Here is a 27,883-nt window from a genome sequence, read left to right on the forward strand (position 1 = left end):
GAAGGTTCCCTCTCTGTAACCTGTAGCCTGGGTGAGTGAACAAGGTCTAACACAGTCTGACTTCCCCTCCTGCCAACGCTGTACTCATTAGTGTGTCTGGGCTGGTACCTGTCACATAACAGAAAGAAAGGCTGAGAGGCACATCCAGCCCTGATAATTGCTGATTAGATTTTTAACTAAGAATAGCTGGGTAAGAGTTGGCCTTAAGATGGGTCTGAGTGTTCTGTATCCTAGCTGGTTCAGAACTGTTCATAATGATCAGAACTATCTTTGGGACTGTGTTTGAACAAGCTCTTATTTTCTGATGCCAAGTGCATGGCTGTTTAGGAACAGATCTGTCCAAGCGAATCTGCTCAAAGCAAAACCATAATTCTTGGCTGACTCCAACTTGTTAACTATTGATATTGCTTCTGTGATGTATTGCTTAATTTTAATTACTCCAGTTTGGGGAGAGTTATTTACTGGTAGTGCCTCATTAGAGTGAGGTTTCTAATCGATGAATCCAACAGGAACATCTCAAAGTGACCAAATTAACCAGTGGGAAGGCAGCTAGGTGATAGTTTAGTGACCTCCTGGTACCTGGGAGACCTTGAGCTTCCCACTGCAGTTGGAACTGTTGTCCTCCAGCTCTTTCCATGCACTGCTATACAGATAAACCCAGACAGCTCCTCCAGCTTCCCCACCACCTTGGTTTTATCACTGTCTCTCAGGGCTGTTGGCAGAAGAGCTGAATTGGGATGTTGTGACATATCAAGCCAGTGCTTTGCCTTTCCATTATCACCATATTTGACCCAGTGGTTTAGTGCAGAATGACAGGAACAGAGGGCAGGGGGCTAAAAACACCCCTGCCTGAGTCAGTGCTCACACCACTGCTGGTCTAAGCACAGCAACTGCCTGGAAGTGCCCCCACTGCTGGTTCATGCAGCAGTGTACAGCCCTGGGAAATGTCCCTAGGGTGGGGATCCCACATCTCCCTTGGCGCTGCTGCCCTGGTATTCTGCCCTTGTTAGTAAATAAATAACTGCCAAAATACAGTCATCACACATGGCCAATCAAATATCATGCCTTGTCCTGGCTTTATGCTTACCATGCTGTGGTGTTGCTTCCCATGAAACTCCTGGGTTTGCACTAAACCCCAAGCCAGTGATCAGCCTGTGATGCACAAGTGCAGCTTGGACTGAGATTCAAGTGAACCTGGGAGAAAAAGACATTTCTGAGGATCAGTGCAGAGCCCAGTGCTGTGCTCTGCAGCTACGGCTGTTTTTCTCCTGTCTGCCTATCTTTGTAACTATCTAGACTGGATGTCCTGAGCCATTTTATTACTTAGTTTTTCACTATCATGTAGTCCTTGTATAAATCTTTACAGTGTCTCATGTATTATGACTCTGAATACCTCAGTATCATCAGCAAGTTTTGTCATTCCTTTTTTTTTCAGTTCATTTTCAAGATTATTTACGAATACACTGAAGAATGCAGACTGAAACTCCTCTAAAGAATGGAAGAGATTTGAGGTGTTCCTTTTTTTTCTCCAGTATTTCAGATGTATCCAAAGGCACCAATATTCTTTCTATCACTTTGTCCAAGAGTCACCTCAGACTTCACAGTCTGTAATAACCCCAAACCCTTCCTATTTGTTACCTTGCAGCTCTCAGACATGGAGGCTGCCATGCACAGTCATTACATGCTACAATTATGTAATTAAATTATTTCATCTGCGTTCCTCATCCTGAGCACTTCAGTGAATGCCACTTCAGCCTGGTGAATTTGTACTCTTTGGTTTGGCTATTTTTTCCTCAACTTCCTCAGCAGGCAGCTTGAATGTAAGTCAAATCCTGTGTCCTTATACAGAATTTTGGCACAGGCACTTCTCAGAGCTTGTCCTCACTGACTACGACTGCAAAACATCCACTTTGTTCTTTTTTTTGTTCCCACCTTACCTCCTGCTCTTGTTGCACCATGGCCAACTTCTGACTCGTCAGCAGGGTTTCTGTGCTTCATGTGTTTGAAGAGTATTTATTATTATTTGCTCTTGCTTTTTGTCAGTGGTTCCTGTAACTGTTTTTTGCTTGCCTTATTTCCATTTTATTTTATTTTAATTTAATTTAAATGGTCAGGATACACATTCTTTTGCTCATTTAGACAAAAATTACTTTTCTAAGCATTAGAAGACTGCAACCTTAATATCTGAAAGTCATCGGCCCTTCTCACCTTAGACCTGACAAGGCATAGGACTCAGGACCTCACATTAGACTAATATATGTTTTTTGGTTTGCAAGGATTCTGTGATACCAGATTTTTCAAGCATGACACATTTCTATAGATAAAAAATCATCAGTGGCTAGGATGAATTTTGCCTGTATCAGGTTTGGAGTGTTTTATTTTCACCAGTGGAAAGAGGAGAGCATTTCTCTGACAAGCTCTGATTGTTTTTGAAGTAGTTTTGGGGTGTGCTCCCCTAGCACGGAGCGTGTTCAGCAGGAGCCCCACCAGAGGTTTGGGGTATGGGCACAGGGACTGTGATGCTCCCTGCCTCCTCGGCCTGTTTGCCTACATGCATCTGGAAGGCCTGTTGCCATGGAGAAGTGATGGGGAACTGTCTGCCTGGCTCGCCTGACTCTTTTCCTAGCACGAAGTAAAGGCATTTCGCCAGCTTTAATGAGCTGTAGGCGCTTGGCACAATGGCTGCCTCCCCATCTTTGTCACACTGGGCTGCCTGAACCCCCAGATACCAGGAGAAACCTGAAAGCAGAGAGGAAACACGAAGTGCAGGTGGAGCAGAGCGCAAGATGGAAACAGCAGGGAGATGAGCTAAGGTCTGCAGGGGTCAGGGAGTGATGGAGCAGGGCCCTCCGCAGGGGTGCACAGGCACTGGGTATGAATTGCAACAAGAGAAATTCTGATCAGTCAAGAAAAAAAGCCTTCCCTGTGAGAGTGGCATAGCACTGAGATGTACACCGGAGATCTCCAAAATCCAAACATCCAGCCAAGCTCTGAGCAGTGCCTTGAGGTGAGCCCTGCACTGAGGCTTGCTGAGTGATGGTGAGTCTGAAAGAGCTCCCAGAGGAGCACAGGTGAGAGATACTGCCTGAAAGTGGGGTGAAGGTGGAGGCATCCTTCTCTTACATTTTGGAACTGACAGTACTGAGCACTGCTTCACTCACTGTAACTAATTGCATGGTTCACATACACAGCAGTGGTTTTTTTAAGGTGTTCCCTAAAAACAAATGGATTCTCTCTTACTTTCTGTTGGAGAAACACTTTGGTGTACAAAAAATAAAAATAAAAAATTAGGGGGGGGGTGGCTTATGACTGTTAGTTGTTTAATGGAGAAGAAATCCAGTACGTTGATGCTGGGTCTTGTTTTGGATCTGAGCCATATCACTGATGGGAACTTTGGGGTGTTCCCATGTAGATCTGGGGGGGATTATGTCAGGGTTAGAGTAGAAAGCTCTGTTGAATTTCTTTTTTAGAACAGCATTTTCTACCGCAGGCAAAACATTTAAATATTATGGAATAAAGAGTATTTTTTCCTCCAGTTATTTGGTAAATAGAAAACTGGAGGTAAGCACAGTAAAAAAGGCTTGGGCTGTGGCAGTGTGTGCACCTCCAGACGGGTGTTTGTGGCAGGGTTAATAAGGCTGGGCACTGAGTTACACAAGCAGCTCTACCATCCTCACTCCCAGCACACAGGACACACTGAGGCACACCTGCCCTAGCTGCTCTCTGATATTAGCACATGGCAGCGAGATTATAGCATTTATCACCTCATCTCTTAGTTCATCCGTGGGTAACAGCTGAGCCCTGCTCATCCTGCAAACCCCACGGGAGGAGTGATGTCGGTGTGGGCAGCCCTAACAAGTGAGCAGGGCACGGTGACCAGCTCTCCTGGTGGCAGTGATGGAGAGGCTGATGCCATTTAGCACCTCTCCTTCAATCTAAACTAAAAAGCGGGATGATACCTTCATTCTGCACACGGGGAACTTTTTCTCTCACAGCTGGTATCTAAGCAGAGATGCATTTCTGCAGGTTTGCTATTCATGGTGCATTGTGTGATAAAACCCAGGCAGTGAGATCCTCGTGTCCGTACACTGGGGAGCAATTGGGTTTTCTGCTCTCTAAATGACTCGCTTTGCTTTCCAAGTTGTAGTTTAATAGAACCAAATAGTTACAAGAACTCTTCAAGAAATTAAGTCTGTGTTGATTCCCCTCGCTGCAAGACATCGAGGCCCTGGAGCGGGTTCAAAGAAGGGCCACAAAGCTGTGAGGGGTCTGGAGCACAGGCCTGATGAGCAGCAGCTGTAGGAGCTGGGATTGTTCAGGCTGGAGAAGAGGAGGCTCAGGAAGACCTTACTGCTCTCCATAACTACCTGAAGGGAGGTTGTGGTGAGCTGGGGTCGGCCTCTTCTCTCATGTAACTGGTGATAGGACCAGAGGGAATGGCTTCCAGCTGCGCCAGGGAAGATTTAGGCTGGATGTTAGGAAATACTGCTTGTCTGAAAGAGTGGTCAGGCACTGGGATGGGCTGCACAGGGAGCTGGTGGAGTCACTGACCCTGGAGGTGTTGAAGGAACGTTTGGATGTTGTGTTGAGGGACGTGGTTTAGCGAGAACCACTGGTAATAGGCGGATGGTTGGACTGGGTGATTTTGAAGGTCTTTTCCAACCTCAGTGATTCCGTGATTCTGTTTCCCAGATTTTCCATCTCTTCCGTAAGAGCTCCCTGAAGGGCAGCGAGCCAGCGACGTGCCCAGGTAAAGAAAAGCAACGCAGAACATCCTGAGTTGGAAAGGATCCGTGAGGATCGCGGAGTCCTGGCTCCAACAGGACACCGAAGGTCAGACCATACGCTGTCCAGCCGCTCCTTGAGCTCCGCCGGGTGCCACGACCACCCCTCAGGGAGGCTGTTGCAGCGCCCGATCGCCTTCTCGGCGAACGACCTTTTCCTCAGCAGCTCCAGGTTCTCTCGATAGAGAACCGAGCGGCGCCCGCCCTCACAGCGCTCTGCCACCGAGCAGCGTTAAACCCGACGGCGCGCGCCGCCTCCCTCAGCGCAGCTCCGCGCCCCTCTGGGCCGCCCGCCATGATGTCAGGAGGCGGGGGCGGAGGAGGGAGCCGGCGGCCAAATATAGCGGCGCTTCCTGGGCGGCCGGCCGCGCCCCGGCCCTCCCTCCTGCCGCAGTCAATGAGCAGGCAGCGGCCGCGGCGGAGAGCCGCACTCGCCGGGGGCAGCGGGGCGGCATGGCGGGGCGCTGAGCGCGGGGAGCGGCCCGGCACCCGGCCCCGCCGCGGCATGGGCGGCCTCGGGCTCGTGCGATGAGCGCTCCTCCGGCAGCCGTCCCCCGCGCGAATATGGGCACGGCCGTGTCCAAAAGGAAGACGCTGAGGAACGAGGCCATGTCGTCGGTGGCGGCCAAAGTGAGGTGGGTGGTGGGATGGGGGCGGGGGGCGCGTCCCCACGAAGGCGGTCCGGCGGACCCCGCCCGGGGCAGAGCCGCGTGTGCGGCTCCGAGGCTCCGGCGGAGCGGAGCTCTGGGGCTCTGCGAACCGCCGGTCTGCTCGCTGGCTCTTAATCGGCCGAAATGCCATCTGTGCCCGGGGGCAGCGGTCCTCAAGGGCTCTCGTTCTGCCGTATGGGAAACCTGCTGCGGGAGCATCCCACGGCCCTGGGAAACACGCTGCAGACCCATCGGATCTGCCCTCTTCTGCAGTGCCCGGAGCCGCTGCGCTGAGCGGTGAGAGGTTTGGGTTCTGTGGTTGTGCCTGTCGCGCTTTCGTGCTTGCCCTGCGGCGTAGGGTTTCGCTGACTGTGCTTATAGCCCGTAGTGCTTCTGAGCGTCAGGCGCAGGACATCCTACAGAACGTAGGACATCCTACAGAACGTGTTGGTGGGCGACTGTGCTTCAGCTCACAAAGCCATCGCGGAGGAGCTGTGCCCGTTGCTGGGCAGACGGACTCGACCCTCCCGCCTCACCGCAGCCGGGTGTCAGGGCACGGAGCAGCTCTTCGGGGTCGCTTCCAGCACAGCTGTGTGCTGGGCAGGTTTGTCTGGGGCTTTGCTACATCCGGATGAGCTCTGTGCTGCTGGGGAAAAAAGGGGAGAAATAAACTTTTCAGCTGCGTTATGTAACCTGCTTTGTGTCAGACGAAATTGCTTCGGAGCAGCCTGGAGTCATGTGTAGGGCTTGATCTGTGCTGCTGAGAGATCCGTCGCCTCTGCGAGGCTGGGGCTCAGCGTTACGGCGTCTCGCTGTCCATGGAAGGCTTGAAGGAGCACCGCCAAAGCTGTCCGTGTGGTGCTGTCCTTCTGTCTTGTAAATTCTGGAGTGCATCTGTCCAGGCAGAACCTGGAACTTCTCCCCATGTTGCAGTGTGCTGTGCTTATAGCTGAAAACGTGAGCGCTTTTGGTGGTGTTCAGAGGTTCAGCAGTGAGATTCTTTTTGGCAGATGTCAGCCAGGTGGTTGGAAAGAAATGACATAAAATGCACCTTGAGTGCTGTAATGGGGCTCTGGGTGTAGGATTAGACAGTCAGGCACACAAACAACATATTCTGTAACAGGCGAGAAGATTTCAAATGGTGGCGTGGGTGTTTGAGAGCAGCTAGCGCATTTGGAATGCAACTGCCCACATCAGGATGGGCACACTACTCGTGTAGTGTGAAATCTGCAGAGTTCAGGTTCTGGTTTGCTGTGTGTGCTGCAGATACTGACAGGCGGCTGCTTCTGCTGCGTGGGAGCTCGGAGGTGTCTGGTAGGGGTGTGAGTTGTGGTGCTTTGACCAGAGGGGTTGAGCGGGGGGCTGTGGAACATGAAGTCCCCGAGGGGTGGTCAGGCGGGCTGTTACGCAGTGCTGCTCTGTCCAGTTGAATGAATGTCCAGTTGAAGAAGCCTTTGGGGAGGGCAGGGAACACGGAGCGCCTTGTGTTGCTCCTTTGCGTGAAGGTGGTGCTGGTGGGGAGCAAGCACTGCTGGTTTGGCTCTTACCTGCACGTGTCAGCCTCTGCCTCGTGTAGTCACAGCCATCCTCAGCATTTCGACAGCAGACAGCATCCACCTGCTGGAAGGTTTCTCCAAGCTTCCCAGTGCACACTGTCTCTTCTCCTCTGTCCTGAGTCCTCCTTCTGCATCCCACATGTCCTCATCTCATTTCTTTACAGAGAGGGCTTTGCAGCATGGTAGGTAAGGCACACGGATAGGCTGCTCTGCCCTTCCCCAGAGGGCTGGGGGCTTGGATCACCTGCGTGGGTAATGCTGCTGCAATGATCTAGCCCCCTCAGTTTCATGTAGGCAGTTTTGGGGCCTTGCATTTGTGCTGCAGGGAGAGATGCTCTGGGGTTGTTTCTCAGCACCTCCTGAGCTCTGCTGTTTGTATTTCACCTGGGGCAGGTGACTTTTTGAAAGGAAAAAATCACATCCTGAAATGCACTGCAAGTCCAAGCAGCTGCTGATGTATTTTTATTGCATGCAGCTGGAGTGTGTGTGCACATTCGCTCCTCTTACTGAGCAGGGAGCATCGTTTGTTTGCTGCTGTGAGGGATGTGATCCAAGCAGAAGGTGCAAGCTCCCAAGCTTCTTCAATTAAAATTTCTGCAGAGCTGCTCAGGGGATCTCGTGTCCCAGGAGAATTCATTAAGCTCCATGCAGTGTGTTGTGTGTTAGGACTTTTACGTAGCTCCTCAAAAATAATGGCATAGTTGCTCTGCGTTAGCATCTTTGGGGGCGTCCATGCTGCTGTGGCTTTGGTTTCTGCAGTCCTGTCCTCTCCTGAGGAAGCTGCAGCACACAGCTCCAGTCCCACACCCTGAAAGTGGTGCTGGCTCAGCGGCATTGCTTTGCTCAGATTTGAATTGTGTGGCTGTGAGACCTTGCTGTCGTGCTGTTTCTTTCGTGTGTTTGCTTTTTTTCTGCCTTGCAGCTCCCAGGGCATGCCTGCGGATGGCAGGGATGTGTCCTTGTCTTTGCATTGTGACCTTGGTGCTGCCCCTCTGCCAGCAGCTCTGGCTGCTGTGTTTTGGGCGTCTGCATGTTCCCATCAGACCCGAGAAGCATCGACATGCTCTCCTTGGCTTCCTTAGCATGCTGTCAAGGGCAGAGATGAACCAAAGCCTTTAGAAATGGTTCTCTCTGTCCTCACTGCCTTTAGCCATACAGAACGATGCTGACATCCCAGATGTGGCAATAAACTCCGCTGCAGCTCCACTTAGTATTACTCTGATTTGTAGCTTTCTTGTGGGGAGTGCAGCAGTGCTTGTAGAGGACATGAGGCTTCTGCTGGATGTTCCAGAACTTCTCCTTGGTGCAGTTAGCACAGGACATGTGAATTGAGTATGTGCTTTATCTTATCCAGTGCCAGGACTTCGGTGTTTGCCCCTTGGAGAGAGGAGAATTCTGCCTTGCTCCCCCTCTGCTGACTGCTGAGGCCATAGGGTGATTTAAAACAAGTCCACAAAGGCTCAGAAAATGTCTGTCTTGTGCTGACAAAACACTGAGATACTCACATGCACTCCTTACCTCAGGTTTCTTACTGTCGAGTCATTTCTGGCTGAGGTTGGGGTTCTTAGTGGAGTCTGGATTCTTTTTATCTGCTTGTGAATTTTCCCATGAATGGTGTGAACTCTCATGTTTTGATTACCTGCTCTGTTCTCTCTCCTCCTGTCAGAGCTTTGTAAATATAAATTCCTCCGAGACAGTGCAGACTTTGACTTCATGATCTCAGTGGTTTTCCTTTTGCCGAGAGTGACAGTTTTTCTGTTACGCAGCTTTTGCAGAAGGGCAACTTTTGTCAGTGATGCTGCCATTGGGTTTAACCACTGTGAGCATCAGTGGTTTCTGTGTGATGGAGCTGCTAAGGATGGACATGTTGTAGTGCTCCCAGGGCTGCTGTTGGATGTAAGTGCCAGTGGTGCAGGGCTCTCTTGCTCCTGTTTTTCTGATGCACAGCCCTGTTACATGCTGTCACAACAGATTCCTGCAGCACCTCCTGGGCACTACTTCTGAACATGCATGAGAAGGTGTTTGTTCTTTTCTCTCTCTGTACAATACTTCTGAATACTCTGACTTTTGCTTATCCTGCTGCATTGCTCAAAATGGAGTTACCACAGTGCTTTCATGTATTTCTGAGTGTTTCGATACACATTTTTTCACTTACTTCAGTGTCAGTTTCGTGGAGTGCATAAATTTGTGTGCATCAATTTCCCGTAGCTGCCAGTACATATCAAGGCTCCTTTTATCCTGTTGATGTGATTATTTCAGAGACATAAAGGCTATTCCACACTCATCACGCTGTAATTGATATCTCTGTTATTTGGCGGCTTTCCTCCTTCTAGCAAATGTTTGTCTAAACCTTCTCTGCTTCTCTGCCAGATCTCAGTCTGTTTGTCTTCCAGACACGGCTCCAGCCCTGACACCCGCACTGTGAGTGCTGAGAGATGCCTGCAGAAGGGCGGCTGCCTTTGCCTGCGTTGTCCCACCCCAGCCTCCGCACTCTGGAAGTGGTTCTGTTGGAGGAGAAGCCGAAGAAGATGGTAGTGTTTCCTCTGGGGCACAGGCAGCATTCTCCTTGCTGGTTGCACTCAATAGCTCAGTACACCAAGGCAGTGGGCCCTGGCTGATGTCTGGTTAGCTCAAACTGTACCGACTGCGTTATGTGCAGGTCTGGTCTGTCACCAAAATGAAAACCTTCCTCTGGATGAGTCAGGGCTGAACTTGTCGTGGCATCAGCTGACTCTCGGTAGCTACCTGCTCATTTGTATGCTGCTTTCACAGTGTCACACACGCAGGGCTATAGCTCATCTCCTTGTGTCCATGTAAGGCACCTTGCGCTTCATCTCACTCGTGTGAAACAAGTTTCTTTTTTTCCTTCTCTTATAAGTTAAATCGTATGTCTCTTTCCAGCCCAGCAGGAGGGTTACTGTGCAGAGCCATCAGAGGACTTGATGGGCTTTGGCTATAGTGACTGAGATACAGAATAGAGCAGTAACCAGCTGCTTGAGTTTTGCTCTGCTTTATTTCAATCATGTCAGCACGTAGCCAGGGAGGGTGAATGGCACATTAATGATGCTGGCAGGTGCTGGCAAACTGGGGTGAGTGAGCACAGCGAGGGCAGAGGAGGAGAACTGGAGGCTTGGCAAGGCGAGGCCGGGCATAAGGAACGAGTGTGGCCATCCGAGTCCCCTTGGCAAGAGGCACGTGTGGGCATCTGTGGGAGATCTGCTGAGGCACAGCCTCAGTGGCACTTGAGAGGCAGAAATGTAGAAGGGAACCACTGAGATAATAAGCAAACAATTAGTCTGGAGTTTGCGGTGTAATTGGCTGGAAAACCCCCATTGCACATTGTGCTGTGCAGGCTTCGCTGGCTTATTAACTGTCAACTGGAGAGCTGTGATCAGGCATCCAGGGCTGTGTGCTCTTAGGCTGACCAGCAGCACGAAGAGCGGTGCAGTGGGAAGGCAGGGACGGAGCTGCGGGCTCAGCTGGTGTTGGCAGCATGTTTCTGAGCTCCTCACCTGTGCTTCTGCTCTGTGGGGAGAGGGCTGAGATGTGGGGCTCTGGCCTGCAAGGTTCTGCCCTGCTGCCCCTTCTGCTGGGGGTGGGAAGGGTGAGGCTGGAGGCTCTGCAGCACCTCTGAGCTTGAGCTCTGAATGACTGTTTTTGCTTAGAACGAGAGGGACAGTGTGCAGCGGTGCTTCTCTGGCCCATCGTTTGTACGTTGGGTCTTAAGAAATGATTGGTGCTAATTTTTTGAGCATGGTTTGCAAGCTAAAGGTGAAACTTCAGCTTCCAAGTTTTTCTCTGTTGCCCCGAGACCAAGTTCTGCATTTTGCTGAGACCAAAGGGCAGTGGGTGCAAGGACGATTCATGAGGTGCTGTCCTCCTGCCTGGGTGAACCATGACAGTTTGCTCCTTGCAGATTGCTGTGCTAGCTGTACAGCTCTTCCACATGAGTGTGCATGGCCATCTCTGGGGGTGTGTAGGCTTTGGGCAATGCAATTTGGGCAGCTGGCACCTTAGGCTGATGTTAGAAGTACATCCTGGTCCTAGACAAGCAGAAACCTGGAAAAAAGAAAAACCTCAGCACTGCATATTGGCCTATAATGACGCTGAAGGGTTAAACTTTTCTTCTTGCACAGCTCTAGCTGTGCTGCACCAAAGCTCTTCCCATTTGTCTGTGCTGAAGTTTAGTCCCAGAGAGACTAAATTATTCTCTTCTTTAATCTTTCACATCAATCCACTTTAGCTGGCTGTGGTTGGCAGATAGACTTCCCACTCCTTTCAGTTCTGGTCACTGGGAGGTACGCTGTGGCTTTGTTCATCTCTCCTCCTTTGGGAGGAGGGGAGTGAAAGCAGTGGGAGAAAATCCTGGCTGCACAGGTTGAGATGTGCAGTAGTGTTGGGTAGCAAGGCAGAAGGTTGATTTGGAGGTCAAAGCTGCTTTTACTTAGACATCCGAGCTTACTCTTTTATAGCATCTTGAATTGGGGAGGGATGTTTCGAGGCATGGAAAGTCCTGCCAGTTGCCCCATGTCTTCCTCTCCTCCCCCACAAGAGCTGTCTGTGTGCTTGCAGGCTGAGAGTGCTTGGCTTGACTTCCCAGGGAGGTGGGTGCTGGTTTGATCTTACTGTTCGTGAGTCTCCACCCAGTATTTATATGAAGGAATGCATGCCTTGACCTTTCCTTTCCTCTGTGGGTTAAACGCAGAGAACTCCCAGGTTGGAGTATTTGTATTTTGCTCTCTTGACGTGTAATAAGGGCCACTCTGCCTGGTTGAGCTGTGATATATTTCAGTAAAATCTGTCATTCGTGGGACCTAAATCTATTGAAGAACAGCAAGAGGCTTTTACGGGTTGCCAGTGGTCCAAATTCTGATGTTGTTGGTGCTGGAAAATTTAGGGATCAGGCAGGCGAAATGGGTGTTATCATTAATATCTAAGTGTGATTGCTCACAGATAAGAGCATTTGGAACTGGAGTAGAAAGACAGACTGGGGTGATGGTTGGGACTGGGATGGATTTCCTTCCCCTCGGGGCTGCAGGAGGGTTAACTCATGGCACTTGGAGTGTGGTCTGGCTCCTAGCTGGGAGGTATGGGCACCACAGAAACAAGACCAAGTTGCATACGGGTGAATTTTTTTCTATCTTAGCACTGGTTTTGTCTGTTGTTTCTCTGCCAGGGTTGTAGTGCAACTCTGTTTAAGGAAATGCTTTGGCTGGGGAAAGCTTGAGGTGTGTTAATAGAGGAGCTGCCACTGCTGCTTGTTTCACTTGATGTCACCTGAAGCTGAGGGAAAGACAGCAGTGTGTGTTGAACTGTTCCTTCTTTCTTTGGAATTCAACCACTGTCCATCTCTTCTTTCTCTTACTGCTGCCGTCGGTGATGCTTGGATGCACAGAGCGGCAAGGGCTTTTGGAGAATACCTTTCACAAAATCATCCTGAGGGCAGAAATGGCTCAGGTAAGAGATGATGTACATTGTTTTTGTCTGCATGTGTGTGCACCTACTTATGCCCTAGAATTAAAATGTGTTGACTTACTTATTACAAAGGGCCACTGTGAGATCCCAGCAGCGGAGGGGCTGGAGAGTCACCCTGTGGATCCACGTGAAGCCCATGAGGAAAAAGGCACTTTGGTGACTCAAGCATTGGGTGGGCTGTGGGGACAAGCTCAGTTCGAGTGGATCCTGCCATAAATTTGCTCCTCGAGCTGATGTCCTTGGATGACACTTCAGGTGAAGAATGAAAAACTGCACTGCACGAGGCTTCTGCTCTGGTTTGTTACTCCTAGGTCTTGCTTTCACTGAGGAATAAAAAAAATATGAGTTGTGGTACATGAGTTGCCGTGCATAGTGTATGTGCAGCAATCTGTCTTTGCTGGTAGAGGTAACCTTTGGATTTCTTCCCGGGGTTTTCTTCAGCAGGGGTTAAAATGCAATTTGCCTTGTCAGGTTGAGGACAACGGCATGTGCTAGCTGATGTATTAATTTTTTAGACAGAGAAATTGTCCCTGTCAGCCTGTGGTGGGTTCTGTTTGATGGACTGGGGGCATCTAAGAGGGCTGTGTCTTCTCTGTGAGGAAAGAAAGCATTTTGTGGATGTTAAATTCGCTGCAAAAGACTCCATAGAAAGTCTTGTGTGGATAAATAGCAGGGTGTTCTGTAGTGTTGAACTCTTCCATGGGGATAAATGCATTAAATAGAATGCAACGTAGAGTGACATTTACATTGTATGTAAACTATATGTTTATTTAGACCTGTACGAGTAGAAAATGTTTCTTACTCAAAGAGCAAGCCCAGTCACACTGGTGTATGTCAACCAGATGGAGTCCCTGCCTTTTTCTTTGGATCTGTTCTGATGACCTTCAAGTTGTCCTTGGCTGAATTGTGCTAAGTTTGAGAGTAGAAGAGCTTAACGACAACATACTGCTGTTTTCTTTGAGATATATGTATTCTTTTCCTACAGCCTTAAGAAACTCCAGTGACACATTACTTACTGAGAGTATTTGATATAAGAATGACCTGTGGTGGGGGGGGAGAGAGTAGGAGAAAGCTGGGGTTCAGAGCAGCTGAGATGGAGAGTCTGTGTGGTGAGGCAGAGGGGAGGTGAGGGTTGGACAGACTTCAGAGATGTTCCTGAATGGCAAAAGCAGCCATTATCAAAGCTATTTTTGCAGCTGTTTCTGTCCTTTCCTGCAGGGAAAGAAGGAATTCCTATTTGGATCCAAGTAAATTTAATTACCAGATAGTAGTTACTAGATAAGAACTGAGCAGAGAGAGGTTCACATGAATATACCAAAATCCTTAGTGGAATCCTTCAGCATTGTATGGGAAATAAATAAATAAAGTTCTCTAGAAAAGAATCTGAATGTTTATAGAAAAGGGGGAAAAATACTTTTAAAATCATCTACTGAAATTCTGCAGCATACAGTTTAACAGTCTGTAGCATTTCTTTGTAACTAACTATGGGAGAATGGCTGCACTCCTATAAAAATGATGAACATAGAAAATCTGTCTCCCTTTTCTTCATCCCAGTTGTGCAGTATGAGAGAAATCAGCTCTTTTCTTCCTGCAGAAATCCTTTGCACCTCAGCACTGCTTTACGAGTTCTGAACGCTCCACCTTTGGCTCAGCAGTGCGTGTGAGCTGTGTGGTTGGCTTTGATCTGATGACTCCTACAACAAATGAAGGGTCTCTTCACCATCAGTTGAGGATGGAGCACTTACCTAGGAGCGGCTGAGTCTGCTCCAACTCACCAGCTTGGCTGAAGGGAGCAGGGAAGAAGCAGTGTTGTGGCTGCACACACCCACTGGTATCCTGTAGTTAAATTCTCGCCTGCATGTACTGGTGCAGAAAGCTCAGCACGCTGTAGAACTGAGTCCTCAGTGCCTGTGTGTCTGCTTCTAGTGTGCTGGGCTCCTTCTGTGAGTATCTTTACCTGGTGACATAGGTCTGCTTTCTGCTGTAGTAACCCCAGGTGTTTGTGTGGATGCAGTGCCAGCAGACTGCAGCTGGGATTATGGCGGTACCTTAAAGGTGAATGGAAGGTGATAGATTCATACCTGGTCACAGACCTGTTCTACTGTCGCTTTAGCTGCTAATTCAGCTCCTAGGCAGAAGGGTAGAGCTGCCTGCTGACTGCCCAGGCAGGCACAGCAGACCCTCCATCTGCGTGGAGATGCCACATGTGCAGAGGCTGCCTCGGCTTGCTTCATTTCTGCTGCATTTTGTTCTCTGAGGATCATCCACTCTGCCTTGACTGTTTTAGAGTCCTTTGGAGGTAAAGAGGGTGGCAGGATGCTGCAGGGTGTACCTGCAGCAGGAGAAAGGTGAGGAGGAGTGTTTGTTGGTTACAGTTTCTGATTGTTCCTGATAGGGGGCCTGAGAGCATCAGGTTTCAGAAATACTGCAATTAGCCCTAGGAGGTCTTCAGTGCTTTATCTTGGAGGAGGTTTCTCTGGGTGACTCAGAACATTTACCTCCTCTTTGGTGCTTGGCTCAGTATTCTATGACTATTCTGTCTGGTTACTGCAGGGGTGGCAATATACCCATTTTCTTCCCTTTGTTTCCCTTTTGGATCAGGTTGGATTTGACCCCTTATGATTGCTCAGTTTTTGTTGGGTTTTTTGTTGTTGTTGTTTGTTTTTTAGGTTTTTTTTTTGGTTTTTTTTCCTCCTGATCCTTAAGCTATTCAGAGGAATTAGGCAAAAAAAGGAGAGTTGGGCTCTGCTGTAGCTGACAGAGCATGGATCTGTTAAGGGAGCTGGTGCTGAGGTGCCAGGACATCTGCTCCTCTCCTGGCCCTATTAGGTGCTGGTTTATTCATGCAGACTGAAGCTCTGGGAAGGCTCCCAGGAACAGCACTCTCCATGTTGAGCATTCATTCTAACTACAAGGCTGTTGCAAAGTCCTTGCTGGCTCTTGTAGCTTTCTGATATATTTCCATCCTGTCTGTGGAATGGCTTTAGAGGAGGAACGGGTGTCCCTTGTGACAGACCAAGAAGAAAGACAGGGAAGAGGACTGAAGTGTTGTAAAAGGTGAGTGTAAAAAGGCTGGAGAGAGTAAAATGTATTAAAAAATAATGACTCAGGGTCACACCAGTGAGATGAAGAGTTCTAGAGATTACCAGAGTCCCCATCTCCCATATTAGGTGTCAGAAGCCCACACTGAGGTTTAGATTACTTTATATATTGAAACTATGAGGAGAAGTTGGCAGCCAGGACACGGGGCGGTGAAGTTGAACAATAATGGCAAGTGGAGTTCTTGAGATATTCCTCCTGCATGGGGGGAGTGGCAGTACATGAGATGGGATTCAGGCACAAGAGAAGATCCCAGCAAGTAAAATGTGTGCTCAGTGCTGCAGTGATGGTGGGCCTTGGGCCAGAGATGCCTGGCAGATCTTGACTCATATTCGCAGTGGTTATTAGCAAAAACAGCATGGCTACTGGGATCGCTTTGCATCAGCACAGAACAAAATTAATCATTACCTGAAAATGGAATAAACTTCATTTTTAAGTTCAAACAAGTCATCTGCACTTCTTCTCTTTATTCATCTGCGACATTTCAGCCATCTGTGGAAACAATGAAGATGTAATGAGAAAGGAACAGCTTACAGCCTTCCCCAAATCAAACAGCAGTGGATAATGCTGGCAAGAGAAGAGTGTTTGCTGATGCTGCTGTGCTACATGCACACACTTCACTGAAACAACTGCTGGTGTTTGCACCCTGGCTGTTGTTGCTTCAGAGGACTGTATGTGAGCGTGTGGAAGGTAGCAGCCATGCAGCAGGGAGGTTTTTTGTGCTGCTAGGAACTCAAAGTGAGCTTGAGAAGTTCCAGCACAAGGCTTTGCATGGCTTTGGGTCAGGGGAGTGCCCTGAGGGCTGGGCTTTTGATGAAGGCAGGGCTGTGGGGCTGCAGCTACCATATGGTCTCCAAGGACCTTCAGTTCTCCAATGTCCAGACTGTGGAGCTGCAGGTGGGTACTGACTCAAGGTAAGCAGCAGCCTGCCTTTTCTCTGTGGAGACTTACCCTGTCCTGGGGTGGATCCTGCCAGTGGGTCTGGCCCAGCTGTCCCAGTGCATCCCTGTGCAACCTGGATTCAGTCCAGCAAAAGGATGTAGAATCTCACCTCAGGGCTTCAGGCTGCTTCCAGCCTCAAACAGCACAGGTATGGTGTGGAGGTGTCCTCAAACCCACTGCAGAATGTGCTGGCTGTGAAGTGAGCAGGAGCGTAGGTTGGGGCGTTACCATGGGAATGCTGTGGTGGTGGAAGCTGCCTTTTGCTCTGTTGGGTCGTGCCTCGCAGGAGCAGTTTTGTCTGCTCACATTAATGTTGCAGGCCAATCTCAAAGGCTGTTGGGAGAGTAATGGTGAGGTATAATGCCAACAGCATCTTCAGCAGTTTGTAGCTCAGAAGTCTAATTGGAGCGAATCTGTCACATTTAAGTGACCTCCTGTTTTCCCAGAACTGCTCCCTTGCTGAAGCAGGCCTTGCCTTTTTTCTATGAGATGCCTTCCTCAGGAGCTATAGGGTCAGAGTGCCTGCTAACCTGACAATGGGGCTGACTTGGTCAGGCCTTAAAGACCCTATAGTGAACACTGTGCTCATCACAGCAGTGCTACTCCTGTCACCTCTAACAAGCTGCTCAGCAGCTACTGAAGTGTGAAAAGCACCTCTGTGACTTCTTAAAAAATGATCTTTTTTTTTATCTATGTCCTTGCCTCATGCTTCAATATTTGGGATAAATTTCCTGGGTTTGTACTGGGGGGAGCTTTGCATTGCAGCTAGGATGCTCTCTCTGTGCCCCATTGGGAAGAGGAGAAGATGACCTGACAGTGTCATAGCAGACCTGGGGCAGTGGCAGACATATGGAATGAATGAGAACTGAAACTGAAGGAGAAACTGCTCAGCCTTGCTCTTTGAAAAGCTGTTCTTTATTTGCAGTGCCGTGGGCTTTTGAGCCAGTGCACCCATCTGCTCCCTCATTGAGGGTATCACCTGGACTGCTACCAGTGAAATAAAAAATAATTAAAAAAAAAAACAACACAAAAAGACCACAAATGCTTCAATTTCATTTCTCCTTGTGGGAACAATAATGCAAAGCCTACATCTGTACCTTTATCTTCAGTGGCCGAGGCAGTCCTTTCATTTAATGTTGGTACTTAAAATTGAAGAAGCCTCAGGAGCAAAGAGGTCTTGCTGAGGTGGGACAGGGAAGAGGAAACTGGCTCTGAAATGCACTTCTCTGAGGTGACAGGTGCATTTTTTTTTAATGGGATTTATCTAGGTTCCCCTTTGCCTCTTTGTTTCTGGTGCTGGAACAGAGGTTTTAAATCTAAGGCGCTTTAATCATCAGCTTGGCTGCTAAATGCAGTAATAAATTTGGGTCTTTTTTAAAAGCCTTATGGCTGTAATTCTGCCTTGATTTATAAACTTCTCATCTTATGGGGCTACAAGGCAGTTTGCATCAGGCATGAGTTTGGCTTGGTGATCCCTACTGCTGTGAATGGGCATCACTCAGCTGAGGCTTATTCCAGTGTGTTACCTCTTCACTAGAAATGCTGCAAGAGGGAAAGGAAATGCAGAAGCCATTAGCAATTAGTTACCTGGGTCAGAGCACTACTCTCGAGGTAGCTGCTGAATGCACAGGAATGTATTGTAATTAAGCGCCTAATGATCAGAAACTAAATGCACCACAAATATGGATTCTTTCACAAGGCATTGCTGGTTAACTGGTACAGATCAGCACTGCTGTCAGTGGTCCTCTTTGATACCTGTGCTCTAATGGCTGTGTTGGGCAGTGCTGTGTGCAAGATGGAGAAAGAGCAATGTGAGGATGAAGGGAAGCAGAGCAGCTGCAGCCAGGCAGAGGGTGCTAACAGCAGGCTGCTTCAGCTGGAGGCAATTCCACTCACTGCAGAAATCCCTTGTTAATGTTTGAGCTCTCTGAACTGGACATCCCTGTGGCTCAAGTTTCATTTAGCGTCAATCTCTTGACCAGCTGGACTTCTTTCCTAGCAGGAACAAACTATCAACCTTAAATGCCATGGTGTAAACAGTTCTGGTGCTCTGGCAGCACCTGAATCCAGTTCTCTGCAAGGATAGATGAGGTTAGAATCACAGGATGGCCTGGGTTGAGAAGGACCACAGTGATCATCCAGTTCCAACCCCCTGATATGTGCAGGGTCACCAACCAGCAGCCCAGGCTGCCCAGAGCCACATCCAGCCTGGCCTTGGATGCCTGCAGGGATGGGGCATCCACAGCCTCCTTGGGCAACCTGTTCCACTTCTCCCTGGTGACACCTCTGGGCTGCCAGTGTGCATGAATACATAGCTGGGAACTCTCTAAAATGACTGCAGGATCAATTCAAGAATTCATTACGAAGAATGTTTGAAATTTTTTAAAATCCTTTCATAGTGATTTATTTCTGTAGATTTCTTTATTAACCAGAAGCCTTGAGTAAAGCTTCACATTGGCTTTGCACATGAAGTTGCTTCTCCAGCATACAGGCATTGAAGATGCTAAGTTACTGAAAATAAATAATTATCCAGTTGTTAGGAAGAGGAGACTTACTGATGTGGTGGCTGACTTTTCACCGTGAAAGCTCCTGGATAAGTACAAGTAAGTGCACCTCGAGGAAGGAGCAAGTAAGGTAGGAAGAAAGTCCTGTAGACTAGATTAGACAGGTTGTTTGTCAGATGCATCCAATCAAAAGCTGTAAAGCTGCTGTGATTTCTGTAAGAAGTTGACTGTTACTCAAAACCTGCCTTATCCCTTTTACATGTCTGTACGTTTTATGGAGCCGAAGCAGATCTCAGTGCTTATGAAACTACGATTGGAATCGATCTGTCTGCACTGGCAATTGTCAGCATTTTCAGAGCTGCTGAACTGTGGGCATTTTGTTGTTTATTTTTCTTTATTTTTTGAAGCACATGATTATGGTTATGCATGAAGTGCATAATCCCATGTCTTTGCTCTCATGTTGCTGAATATCCTCCACAGAAGTATTCATTTTAGGAGGAATGGAGGCAGCCGTCAGCCACTGTTATGTGGTGCATTAAGAAATATGTAGCGTCATGATGCCTGCACAGATTAGTAAGTTTGACAAGATGAGGTAAGTATCTAGAGCTGGCCTTTGTTTTTAATTTTAAAAATTGATGTCCTTGGCTCTATTATCCAGCAGAGGTCTTGGCATATCCTGAAGAGCTATCTGCTGGTGTTTTACCAAGACATGCCCTCTGTAGAGCACAGTGAGATGTAGAGCTGGAGAGGATCTAAGTCATTGGAGAGTATATTTGGTGTCCTGCTGCCTCTCCAGGGCTAAGAAGTAATTGGTGGTAGTTTGGAGCCTGTGGCCACGTACTGCACTGCCTGCTGAGTGGTGCTGTGTCATGCAGCAGGCAGGGCTCTGTGGCCAAGCTGCTGGATGACAGCTGGTGGAGCAGCTTCTTCCACTTGAATGGTAGGCTTGAAAATGTTCTGGTGGTGGCCCATGTGGTCTGTGTGAGCCTGCTCTTCCTTTCTGTGCCCGGAGCAATGGGTGAGGAGACCACTGCCTGCCTTTTGTTTCATTGGGGTGGTGTCAGTGAGGTGCGCTGCCCCTCGCTACACTTAGGCACACGTTTTGGACTCCATGTGAAATCTGGGAAGATAGCAGCAGCTATGGGATCAAGGGGCACAGATCTTCCTGTAGGGCTCCCATAGGCTCTGGTCAGCTGAAGCAGCAGCGACCCACACAGCTGCCAGCTGCTGTGTCTGGAGACTGTAAGACTTCGCTAGGAGACAAGTGAGACAGAGCTGAGTCGTGTCAGCCCGAAGCATCCTGACAGTCACTTCTGGAGCAGAGTAGCTGGAGATGTGCTTATCTCCCTGTGGCAGTGGAGGAAGTTGTATCTCAAGCAGAAAAATGAGATAAGTGTGACACACTGCTGGTACCAGCTAAATTCAGCTCAGTCTCAGCTGCAGTGGAGCAGCAGGAGAGGTCCTTGGTGATGTGGGCACAATCCAGGCTGGGCTTCACATTCAAAAGCTGATGCTGTACATCCTCACCTTGGGAGAGCTCCTGTCTGAGCAGCACAGGAGCGCTTTATAGGAAGCAGAATTTGGCAACGGTGTCCGGTCTGTGTTGCACACTGAGAGCAGAGGAGGACGAGGTAGGTTGTCTCCTCCTCCCTCATCTCTCCATGGCCAGCCACAAGGTAGCCAAACCTCAGATTGCTGCCCATTCCTTCCAGGTCAGTAGCTAGAGGAAGAATGGTCCTTATCTATCTCATGAAGTAAAGGCTTGGGGTTGCTTTCCATCTGTTTGTAACACTGCTGTCTGTGCTGGACACTAATGATTTTGTTTTTTCTGGGGTAGTAGTTCCCATGCATAATGCATTCCCTGCTGAGCCTTTTTAGCAGTCCCCTAGCTGCTTCCATCTGAAGGGAAGTGTAAGAGGTAATTAGCAGCCACTTGAAAAAAGGATTAGCAGGTGAGTGGGAGCTGCTATTGGGTTCATGCATGGAATTGCCATGGAAATGCTGAGATTTCCTGGCACTTGATCCGGTGTGTGGGCTCCAAATATAGTTGCACTCATGGGCCTCTCTCCTTTGGATCTCACTATCCTACAAAAGGAGCTGTTTCGTTTTCCTTCCGGACAGCCCCTGCATGCAGTGCCATTGCTGTCCATGCAAAGTGAGGCTGCTGAGTGGAGTTAGTGGGGGTGAGGCTGCAGCTGTTGGCTGAAGTCTTTTGGCATTGCTTTCATTTCAAAGCAATTAGCAGAAAATGAGAAAAGAAAAAAAAAATATGACCTGTTGGTTTGCTGTTTTTAGTTAATAAAAAAAAAAAAAACCAATGATAAATTGGTGCACAGAGAACATTCAGCATTTGTGACTTCTTACAGAAGTTGGTGCTGCTCCTTGTCCTGCAGGTCCTTCCCAGCTCAGCAGCCCTTGAGTGGGAAACCCACTGAAGCAGTGACTGCAGAGCTGCACAGGGGCTGCTCTGCACATGAGCTTTTTCAGACTGTGCACCAAGAGCTGCATTTTCTTCTAGCCTCATTTTTTGCTTGCTGAACACTATGAGTTAAAATATTGGATATGTGTAAGGAGTATCTCTCATTTTACACCAGTTCTGGGGGTCAGGGCACACATGGATGCTGGAGGTACCGGTTTTGAGCTCCTACTGTAAAAGGTTATTCTGGGGGCAAGTCTACTGTATCTCTTTCTACAGCAGTAACAAAGAGCCTCCTGAATGTTTCGGAGCCTGAGGTGCTTTGGTTTTAAGCAGTAAAGTGTGCAATTTGTTTCAGATCACCTGTTAGCAGACTCCTACATCGGGCAGGAGGACTCCCCCGAGATGCAGCAGGCAGCACAGAACAAGCGCAGGCTCTCCGTCATCTCCGATGGCAAGTTTGAGAGGAGCTTCTCTGAGGAGCAGGCAGAGAAGATGCCAAGTGAGGGACCGAAGCCACGAGTCTACACCATCTCCGGAGAGAGGCCAATGCTGTCAGACCATGAGAATGAAAGTATGGAACTGGTGGTGATGAAAGGGGCTGCCCAAGAGGAATGCCACCACGGCCACCCTGTGCACAGTGCTGGTGGCTCTCACGGTGTCAGCAGGCATTGCAAGGGCTGGCCTGGCAGCCGGCAGGGATCCAAGGAGTGCCCAAACTGCACCCGGCTGGCTGCTCCTTCTCATCATTCCTTTGACCTAGAGCCGCATCAATCCGGTGAGACAGGATGGCACAGAAAAAGGCTGGAGAGGATGTATAGTGTCGATCGAGTGTCTGGTAAGTAAGAGCAAGTGCTGGGTGCTGGAAGGGCACAGAGGGACTCATCAGCATGGGTGAAGGGTGGCACCTGTCTCTTTCCAGCATGGAGGTGTCATTGCCATGTACCTTGAATTGGGCCCTGTAGTGCTTCACCTTGCACCAGTGTCCACATAAAGGGAATCCCAAAGCAGGGCTTTTACAGTAAGAGGAGCTCCTTTTACAGTAAGAGGTCACCTCATCCAAACCTGTTGTCTCTGAGTGGTTTTCATGATGGCTTGGTGCACCTTAGGGGGTCTACATGGGTTCTCTTTCTGTTGAAGAAAGAGCAGGAGAGGAAGGACTGTGTCAAAGCACCTACATTTTTGCTCATCTAGGAGGCCATTCCGAATAGGACTCTCCTTTGCCTCACTTGGGGGTTGAGGCAGGTGAAATCTTTCTTAAACGTGCCAGGGTGCTCAAAGAGAGCCTCGGCTCAGCTTGAGTGCTCCATAGTCTGTTACATCTCCAAAATGCTGGTCTGTGTGGCTGGCAGTAGTCTAGCAAGGCCCAACACGTAGTGCCACCTCATAGTCGTGCCATAAATATTAGCAAATAATGCAATACTGGACTTTCTCCCACACTCATTATCCATTTGCTGAATGCTTTCAGGGAATTTGGCTTGTCATGTTTTAATTCCATAAAAAAAATCCTGATTTACCATTAATTAAATATTTCTCCCAATCTATGTGCTTTAAATTATGACCTAAAGCAGTCCATCTTTGTCTGTCAGTTCTGTATGTGGTTGACAAAGAGTCTGGCCTAATTAGTTTAATTCTTTTTATATTTTCTTATGGAAAGACTCATCAGGGCTTTTAGAGATGAGTGTCCAGCCAGGAAATGTCAAGGTTTTCCCCTTGAAAAGAAATCTGGTAGAGTATAATGTCTGTGCGGATCACACTGTATCTCTTTCCTAGACTCACAGTGATACTTACTGTAGGTAAAATTGCAGGCAGTTTGGGTTCTGGACCATATTTTCATACTTGGATGCTTGCAATTATGTGACTAAAGAAGGAAAAAAAAAAAAAAAGGGTTTTATCAAATGTGCAGAGCACCTACAGTCCAGCTAACTTCTGTGCATCACTTTAGTCATTGTTTTTCTGTTTGTTCCCTGTGATTTTTGGGCTTCACCTCAGATGCTTCATGTACAACTTAGACTTTCATATTTTTATTGCTTAAGTGAGAAAAAGAGTTTTCCTGTGTTTACTGCTCTACAATCATGTGCATTTTACTGGTAGGAAGGTGGGTTTGCATGTGATGACACAGCCAGGAATCTTGATGGGAAACAGACTGGAAACAGCATCAGTCTGAGTTGTTCAGAACAGAGATCACAACCCAGGGGGTTCGTTCTTGTTGAGGTCAGGGTACTATGGGGAATGAGCTGCAGCCTCGTAACACGTTCTGAATTAAGAAGGTGAATATTTCTTGTTCTAACATTGATGGATTTATGTTGAAAGCTTTCCTGAACATATCAAAACTATTCTTTGCTGCGGGACTGAAGCAGGTTGCTTGATGCAGAACCAAAGGAAGGCTTCTGGTGCTTCATGGAGGAGTTTGAACTCTGAGAGCTGGAGCTGAACTTCTCTATTTGCTGGAAAAAAACATGATCTAGCAAATACCATGGCATGTTTCTGAGTCTTAGGCTCAGAATATGTGTTTCCAACCAGGCAGCAATTTTCATTAGGGTTGGTTATTAATGTGAAAGGGAGATTGCCTTTCTAAAAGTAAGTGTATATCAGAGAAGATACTTAAATGGGAACAGAGTGGATGGTGCTGAACCTGCAGATGCCTTTATGAGTATTTCACTTTGTACAGCCACCCCTTTTTGCAGGCACAGCCACCCCTGGGCTTGCTGCAACTTCTGAGTGCTCACACGAGTGGCAGCTCTGTGCCTGAGACCAAATCCCCCCTTAGCACTGCACCACGGACTGCAGGTTTCCTCATCTTGATGTCATTTACTCTGTCTATCCAAACAGGAAAAACAAATGACAGCTGAGTGGCACAAGCACAGCAAGTTGCAGGAAGTATTTCCCGGAATGTCCTTCATGCATGGCTAGCAAAGAAAACAGAGCAGAGATGAGCTGAGAGAGATGCTAATTTCCCCAGAAATTCATTTGACAGTGCTGCTTTCTCTGTTTGGATTTACGTGAGCTGTTACTGCTGCAAACCAACACTCATGGCAGTTGGGCCAGATTGGCTTAATTTAATATGGAACTTGATGCTGAGTGTATGATGTGTTTATGATGTGTAACACCATTCCTCAGAAGCTCTGCTTTGAATCAAAGCTGGTGGCTTAAGAGCTATGACATGTAATAAGAGATCATCAGTCCTTTGGGATGAGGAGTTCCTGAGAATTCTGCGCAGAACTGTTGGCTAAACCAGAATTTAGACAGCTTCACCCCCTCCACCACTTCAGTGGGTTTGAGACTTTGAGCAAATAAATCATTTATGTTCTGAGCCATTTTACACTGCTTATCTGGTTTTTTTGGAGGAAAGCAGGCAGAGGAATTTCATCAGAAGTATTTAGCATGCTTGAATGCTGACTTAATTTAAAACATTTATTTCCTTAGGGTGCCTTTATACAAACCTCAACTTAAACTGTCTGCTGAGGAGCATTCTGTGTAACTTCTAAGGAGTCCCACTTCAAAGAAAGCCTCCCCACTTGCATCTAGCTTTTTTTTTTTTTCCCCCATCTGTAATTACAGCTGCTTTTTGTGGATCTGATTGGATTTTGGCCATTGATAGTGCACAAAATACTCTTGATAGTGCCAGAGTGCTAACGACTAAGGTGCTGTGGTTCATAATGATCTTAAAACTGTGGAGGGCATGCATCTGGACACATGATTAGCAACACGTGGCAAGGTGTTAAGCAAGGAACCCTCAAATTCAGAGTGAAGCAAGATGAAGAGCCAGGTAGCCCCAAAGCCTGGGGATCCCATCCTGCAGGATCTCACATGTCTGGTGGTTTTTAATATACCTCCAATTTCTGCCTGACCAAATTCACCCTGAGAGTTCTCAAAGGAGCTGCTTCTTGGCCAAGTTCCTCCTTCTGTGTCACCACGATCCCACAAGCAGAATTGGTGACTTGCTTTGCTGCCTGGTTTTTGTCTTGGTGGTCATTATGTGAAGATGATGTGATGTGCTAATATAGCAGGATTGGGAAATAATCTGCAGTTGGTCCAGGCAGGTCAGTCTGCACACATAGGGGACCAAATAAATGTGGTTATCACCAGATTGCACGGTCCATGTGCTGTTTGATTTCCAAACCCAGACAAACTCATCGGACTGGGTCACCAGGAGCAGTTATATGAGGTGTGTATGGGAAAGCATCAGTGGGAGAAAAAGAAAGTATTTTTCTGCCTTGCAGCTCTGAATAGAGGAAGATGAGTGCTGTATCAAAAAGAGCTGGATGAATGGGACATTTCAAACTAATGGTACTAAGGAAAAGGCAGAGACTGGAAAATGCTTTGAATGAAAAATGTTTTTTTTCCCCTATTTTTTTTTCTCTTGTTCAAATGTCTCTTATGTAATTCCTGGATTATTCTAGTCTTTGTGCTTAGGAGAGAGCTTTCATTCTTCATTAGCAGTGTGACAGACAGGCTTAGTACAAATTTACAAAACACTTGGTGGTAGCATGCATATAAAGTGAGAGGATGAGACTGTCTTATTTAATACAGGGCAGGGTGCTGAAGAAAAGTGCTACGTGAGAGCTGGGAAGTCTTGCTGTCTGAATTGTGGCTCTGCCTGCTGGATTCTCAGCTTTTGCTCTCTCTCTTCTAGATGATGTCCCCATACGAACCTGGTTCCCAAAAGAGAACCTCTTCAGTTTTCAAACTGCTACTACAACTATGCAAGCGTAAGTGAAACCACTGCCTTAAGTTTGGTTGTGTATCTCCAAGTTTGTGGCCCACTCCAAACTATATCTGAGAGCACAGATACAGAGCAAGTTGAATTGTGTATTTGACACTGCACCTTGGGGGAGAGGGCACTTTGTGTCTCGTTCATTCTTTTTTGCACTCATTATTTCTCTTTCCTACTGTTCCCTCTTGTGTAAGTTCTTGGGCTATGCAATTCTCCTCTGCTTCCCTTATTTTCCCTGTGACACTGTCCCTGACTGCCTCTGCAGAGCAGATGTGCTGTGGGAACACCAGCTGAGACCCTCCACCACTGCCTCTGTTGCAGCCATTGCTCTGGGGGAATATTAATCCAGACCTGCCCCCCATCCATTGCTCCAGAGAAGTGTATCTCTGTATTATGAGATGTAGCCCTACAGCTTAATGTGTTTTTCCAGTCATTTGAAGAGGGTGTCAGTAAATGTCTGCAAAGCATGAGAGGATCTGGTTTAGGAATAGTTTCTCCCTTTACACTGCATGCAGGATTTGGTGCTGCTGGCTGCTGTGCGTGGAGAAGAGGCTTTTCTCAAAGGACTTAAGAGAGAAAATGAAGCCTCATTTCAAGATTATACTCAGCTTGGCAGGGTATGACATCTTCCTGGTTTCAGGTATTTCCTACCTGGCTGAAAAGGGAAGGCAGGCAATGTGGAAGATGAGTTGATGTTCTGCTTTCTAAAGTCTTTCTCCAGCCATGTCACCTTCTTGTCCTTTTTCCTGTATCCATGTCACCCTCCTCTCTGCTGCTCCCTTTATTTCTGCTTGTTTAACCTGGTCTCCATTTTGTAATCTGTTTCTCTGCCACCTCTTTTCCTCAGACATTGCCCTTCCCAGGTGCCCAAAAGAAGCTGTTGGTTGATCTTGGGATAACCCAATCTGAATCAGATCTGCATTGATAAGGTGGAGAAGGCTGGATCCGGTGCTGGGGAAAAGGGTAGCTGCTGAAATATGGAAGGAATCTCTCTCCTCTAGAAGAAAAAGCTTATCTTTATGCTCTTTCACTCCTCACATACCCCAGCACAGCTGGAAGTGCAGCCCATCCTGGGAACAGAATGGGGGGCATTTACATGGTGCCAGTCTGCAGCTCCTTGTGCTGCTTCTCTTACTTAGCTCCCTCTTGTCTCTCTGCCTCCTCTCTGAAGCTGCAAGTCTTGTGGCACGTTCAGCTCATTAATGCTCATTGGCACTGGACTGACAGGGCCTGTGAGCAATCTGAGGGGAATTTGGTGGATTTTTGCTTTGCTCTTTATGATGTTTCAGAGTTCTGATCTGGCAAACCAGACCATGCACAAACCCAGCACATTTCATTTGCTGGTGGGCACATCCCTTGTTACCTGCAGTCACCTTTGCTGTGCGTGTGGTTTGTGGCAGGATGCTGCACTTGGAGCTAATGGAGACCAAAGGTTTGGAGAATGATGCCCTAAGGAAACCCATGAGGAGCAAAGCTCCCTTGTTTTAAGGTAGCTGCTAACATCTCTAGGAAGTCTGAGCTGTTGGAATTCACACAGAAACATCTCCAAGAGTTCAGGACACCTTTTTGAGCTGGCTGGGAGGTTCAGAAGCCCCTGGCTTCTGCTGTAGAGTTTTCAGCCCTGGGCTTGCTTCCTTGACAGGAGGGGCAGTGTGGGCTGATTTCACAAGTCATGGGTGCTCAGGGGACAAGACCTCCCTGCTCCATACCCCCCATACTGAGCTGCTGCTGTATTCTGAC

At 48.0% G+C, this 27,883-nt stretch overlaps 1 protein-coding gene across 5 annotated transcripts in view; it reads left to right on the forward strand.

Annotated features, from left to right (window-relative positions):
- The first annotated feature begins 5,084 nt into the window (after positions 1-5,084).
- NSMF (NMDA receptor synaptonuclear signaling and neuronal migration factor) overlaps positions 5,085-27,883 on the forward strand; it is a 46,041-nt gene continuing 23,242 nt past the window's right edge. For 2 of the 5 annotated variants that reach the window (XM_031601539.2, XM_090121093.1), the window contains exons 1-4: positions 5,090-5,419; positions 12,386-12,447; positions 21,785-22,264; positions 26,063-26,138. In XM_031601539.2, coding sequence (XP_031457399.1) covers positions 5,313-5,419; positions 12,386-12,447; positions 21,785-22,264; positions 26,063-26,138 — 725 coding nt within the window. In that variant the 5' untranslated portion in view covers positions 5,090-5,312. Of the gene's footprint in view, positions 5,420-12,385; positions 12,448-21,784; positions 22,265-26,062; positions 26,139-27,883 lie in introns of all 5 variants that reach the window. The other 3 variants (XM_090121092.1, XM_090121094.1, XM_031601538.2) reach the window with 3 other exon arrangements.

The sequence above is a fragment of the Phasianus colchicus genome, chromosome 19 (genome assembly GCF_987193195.1).
Source record: "Phasianus colchicus chromosome 19, bPhaCol1.hap1.1, whole genome shotgun sequence".
Taxonomy (NCBI): Eukaryota; Metazoa; Chordata; class Aves; order Galliformes; family Phasianidae; genus Phasianus; species Phasianus colchicus.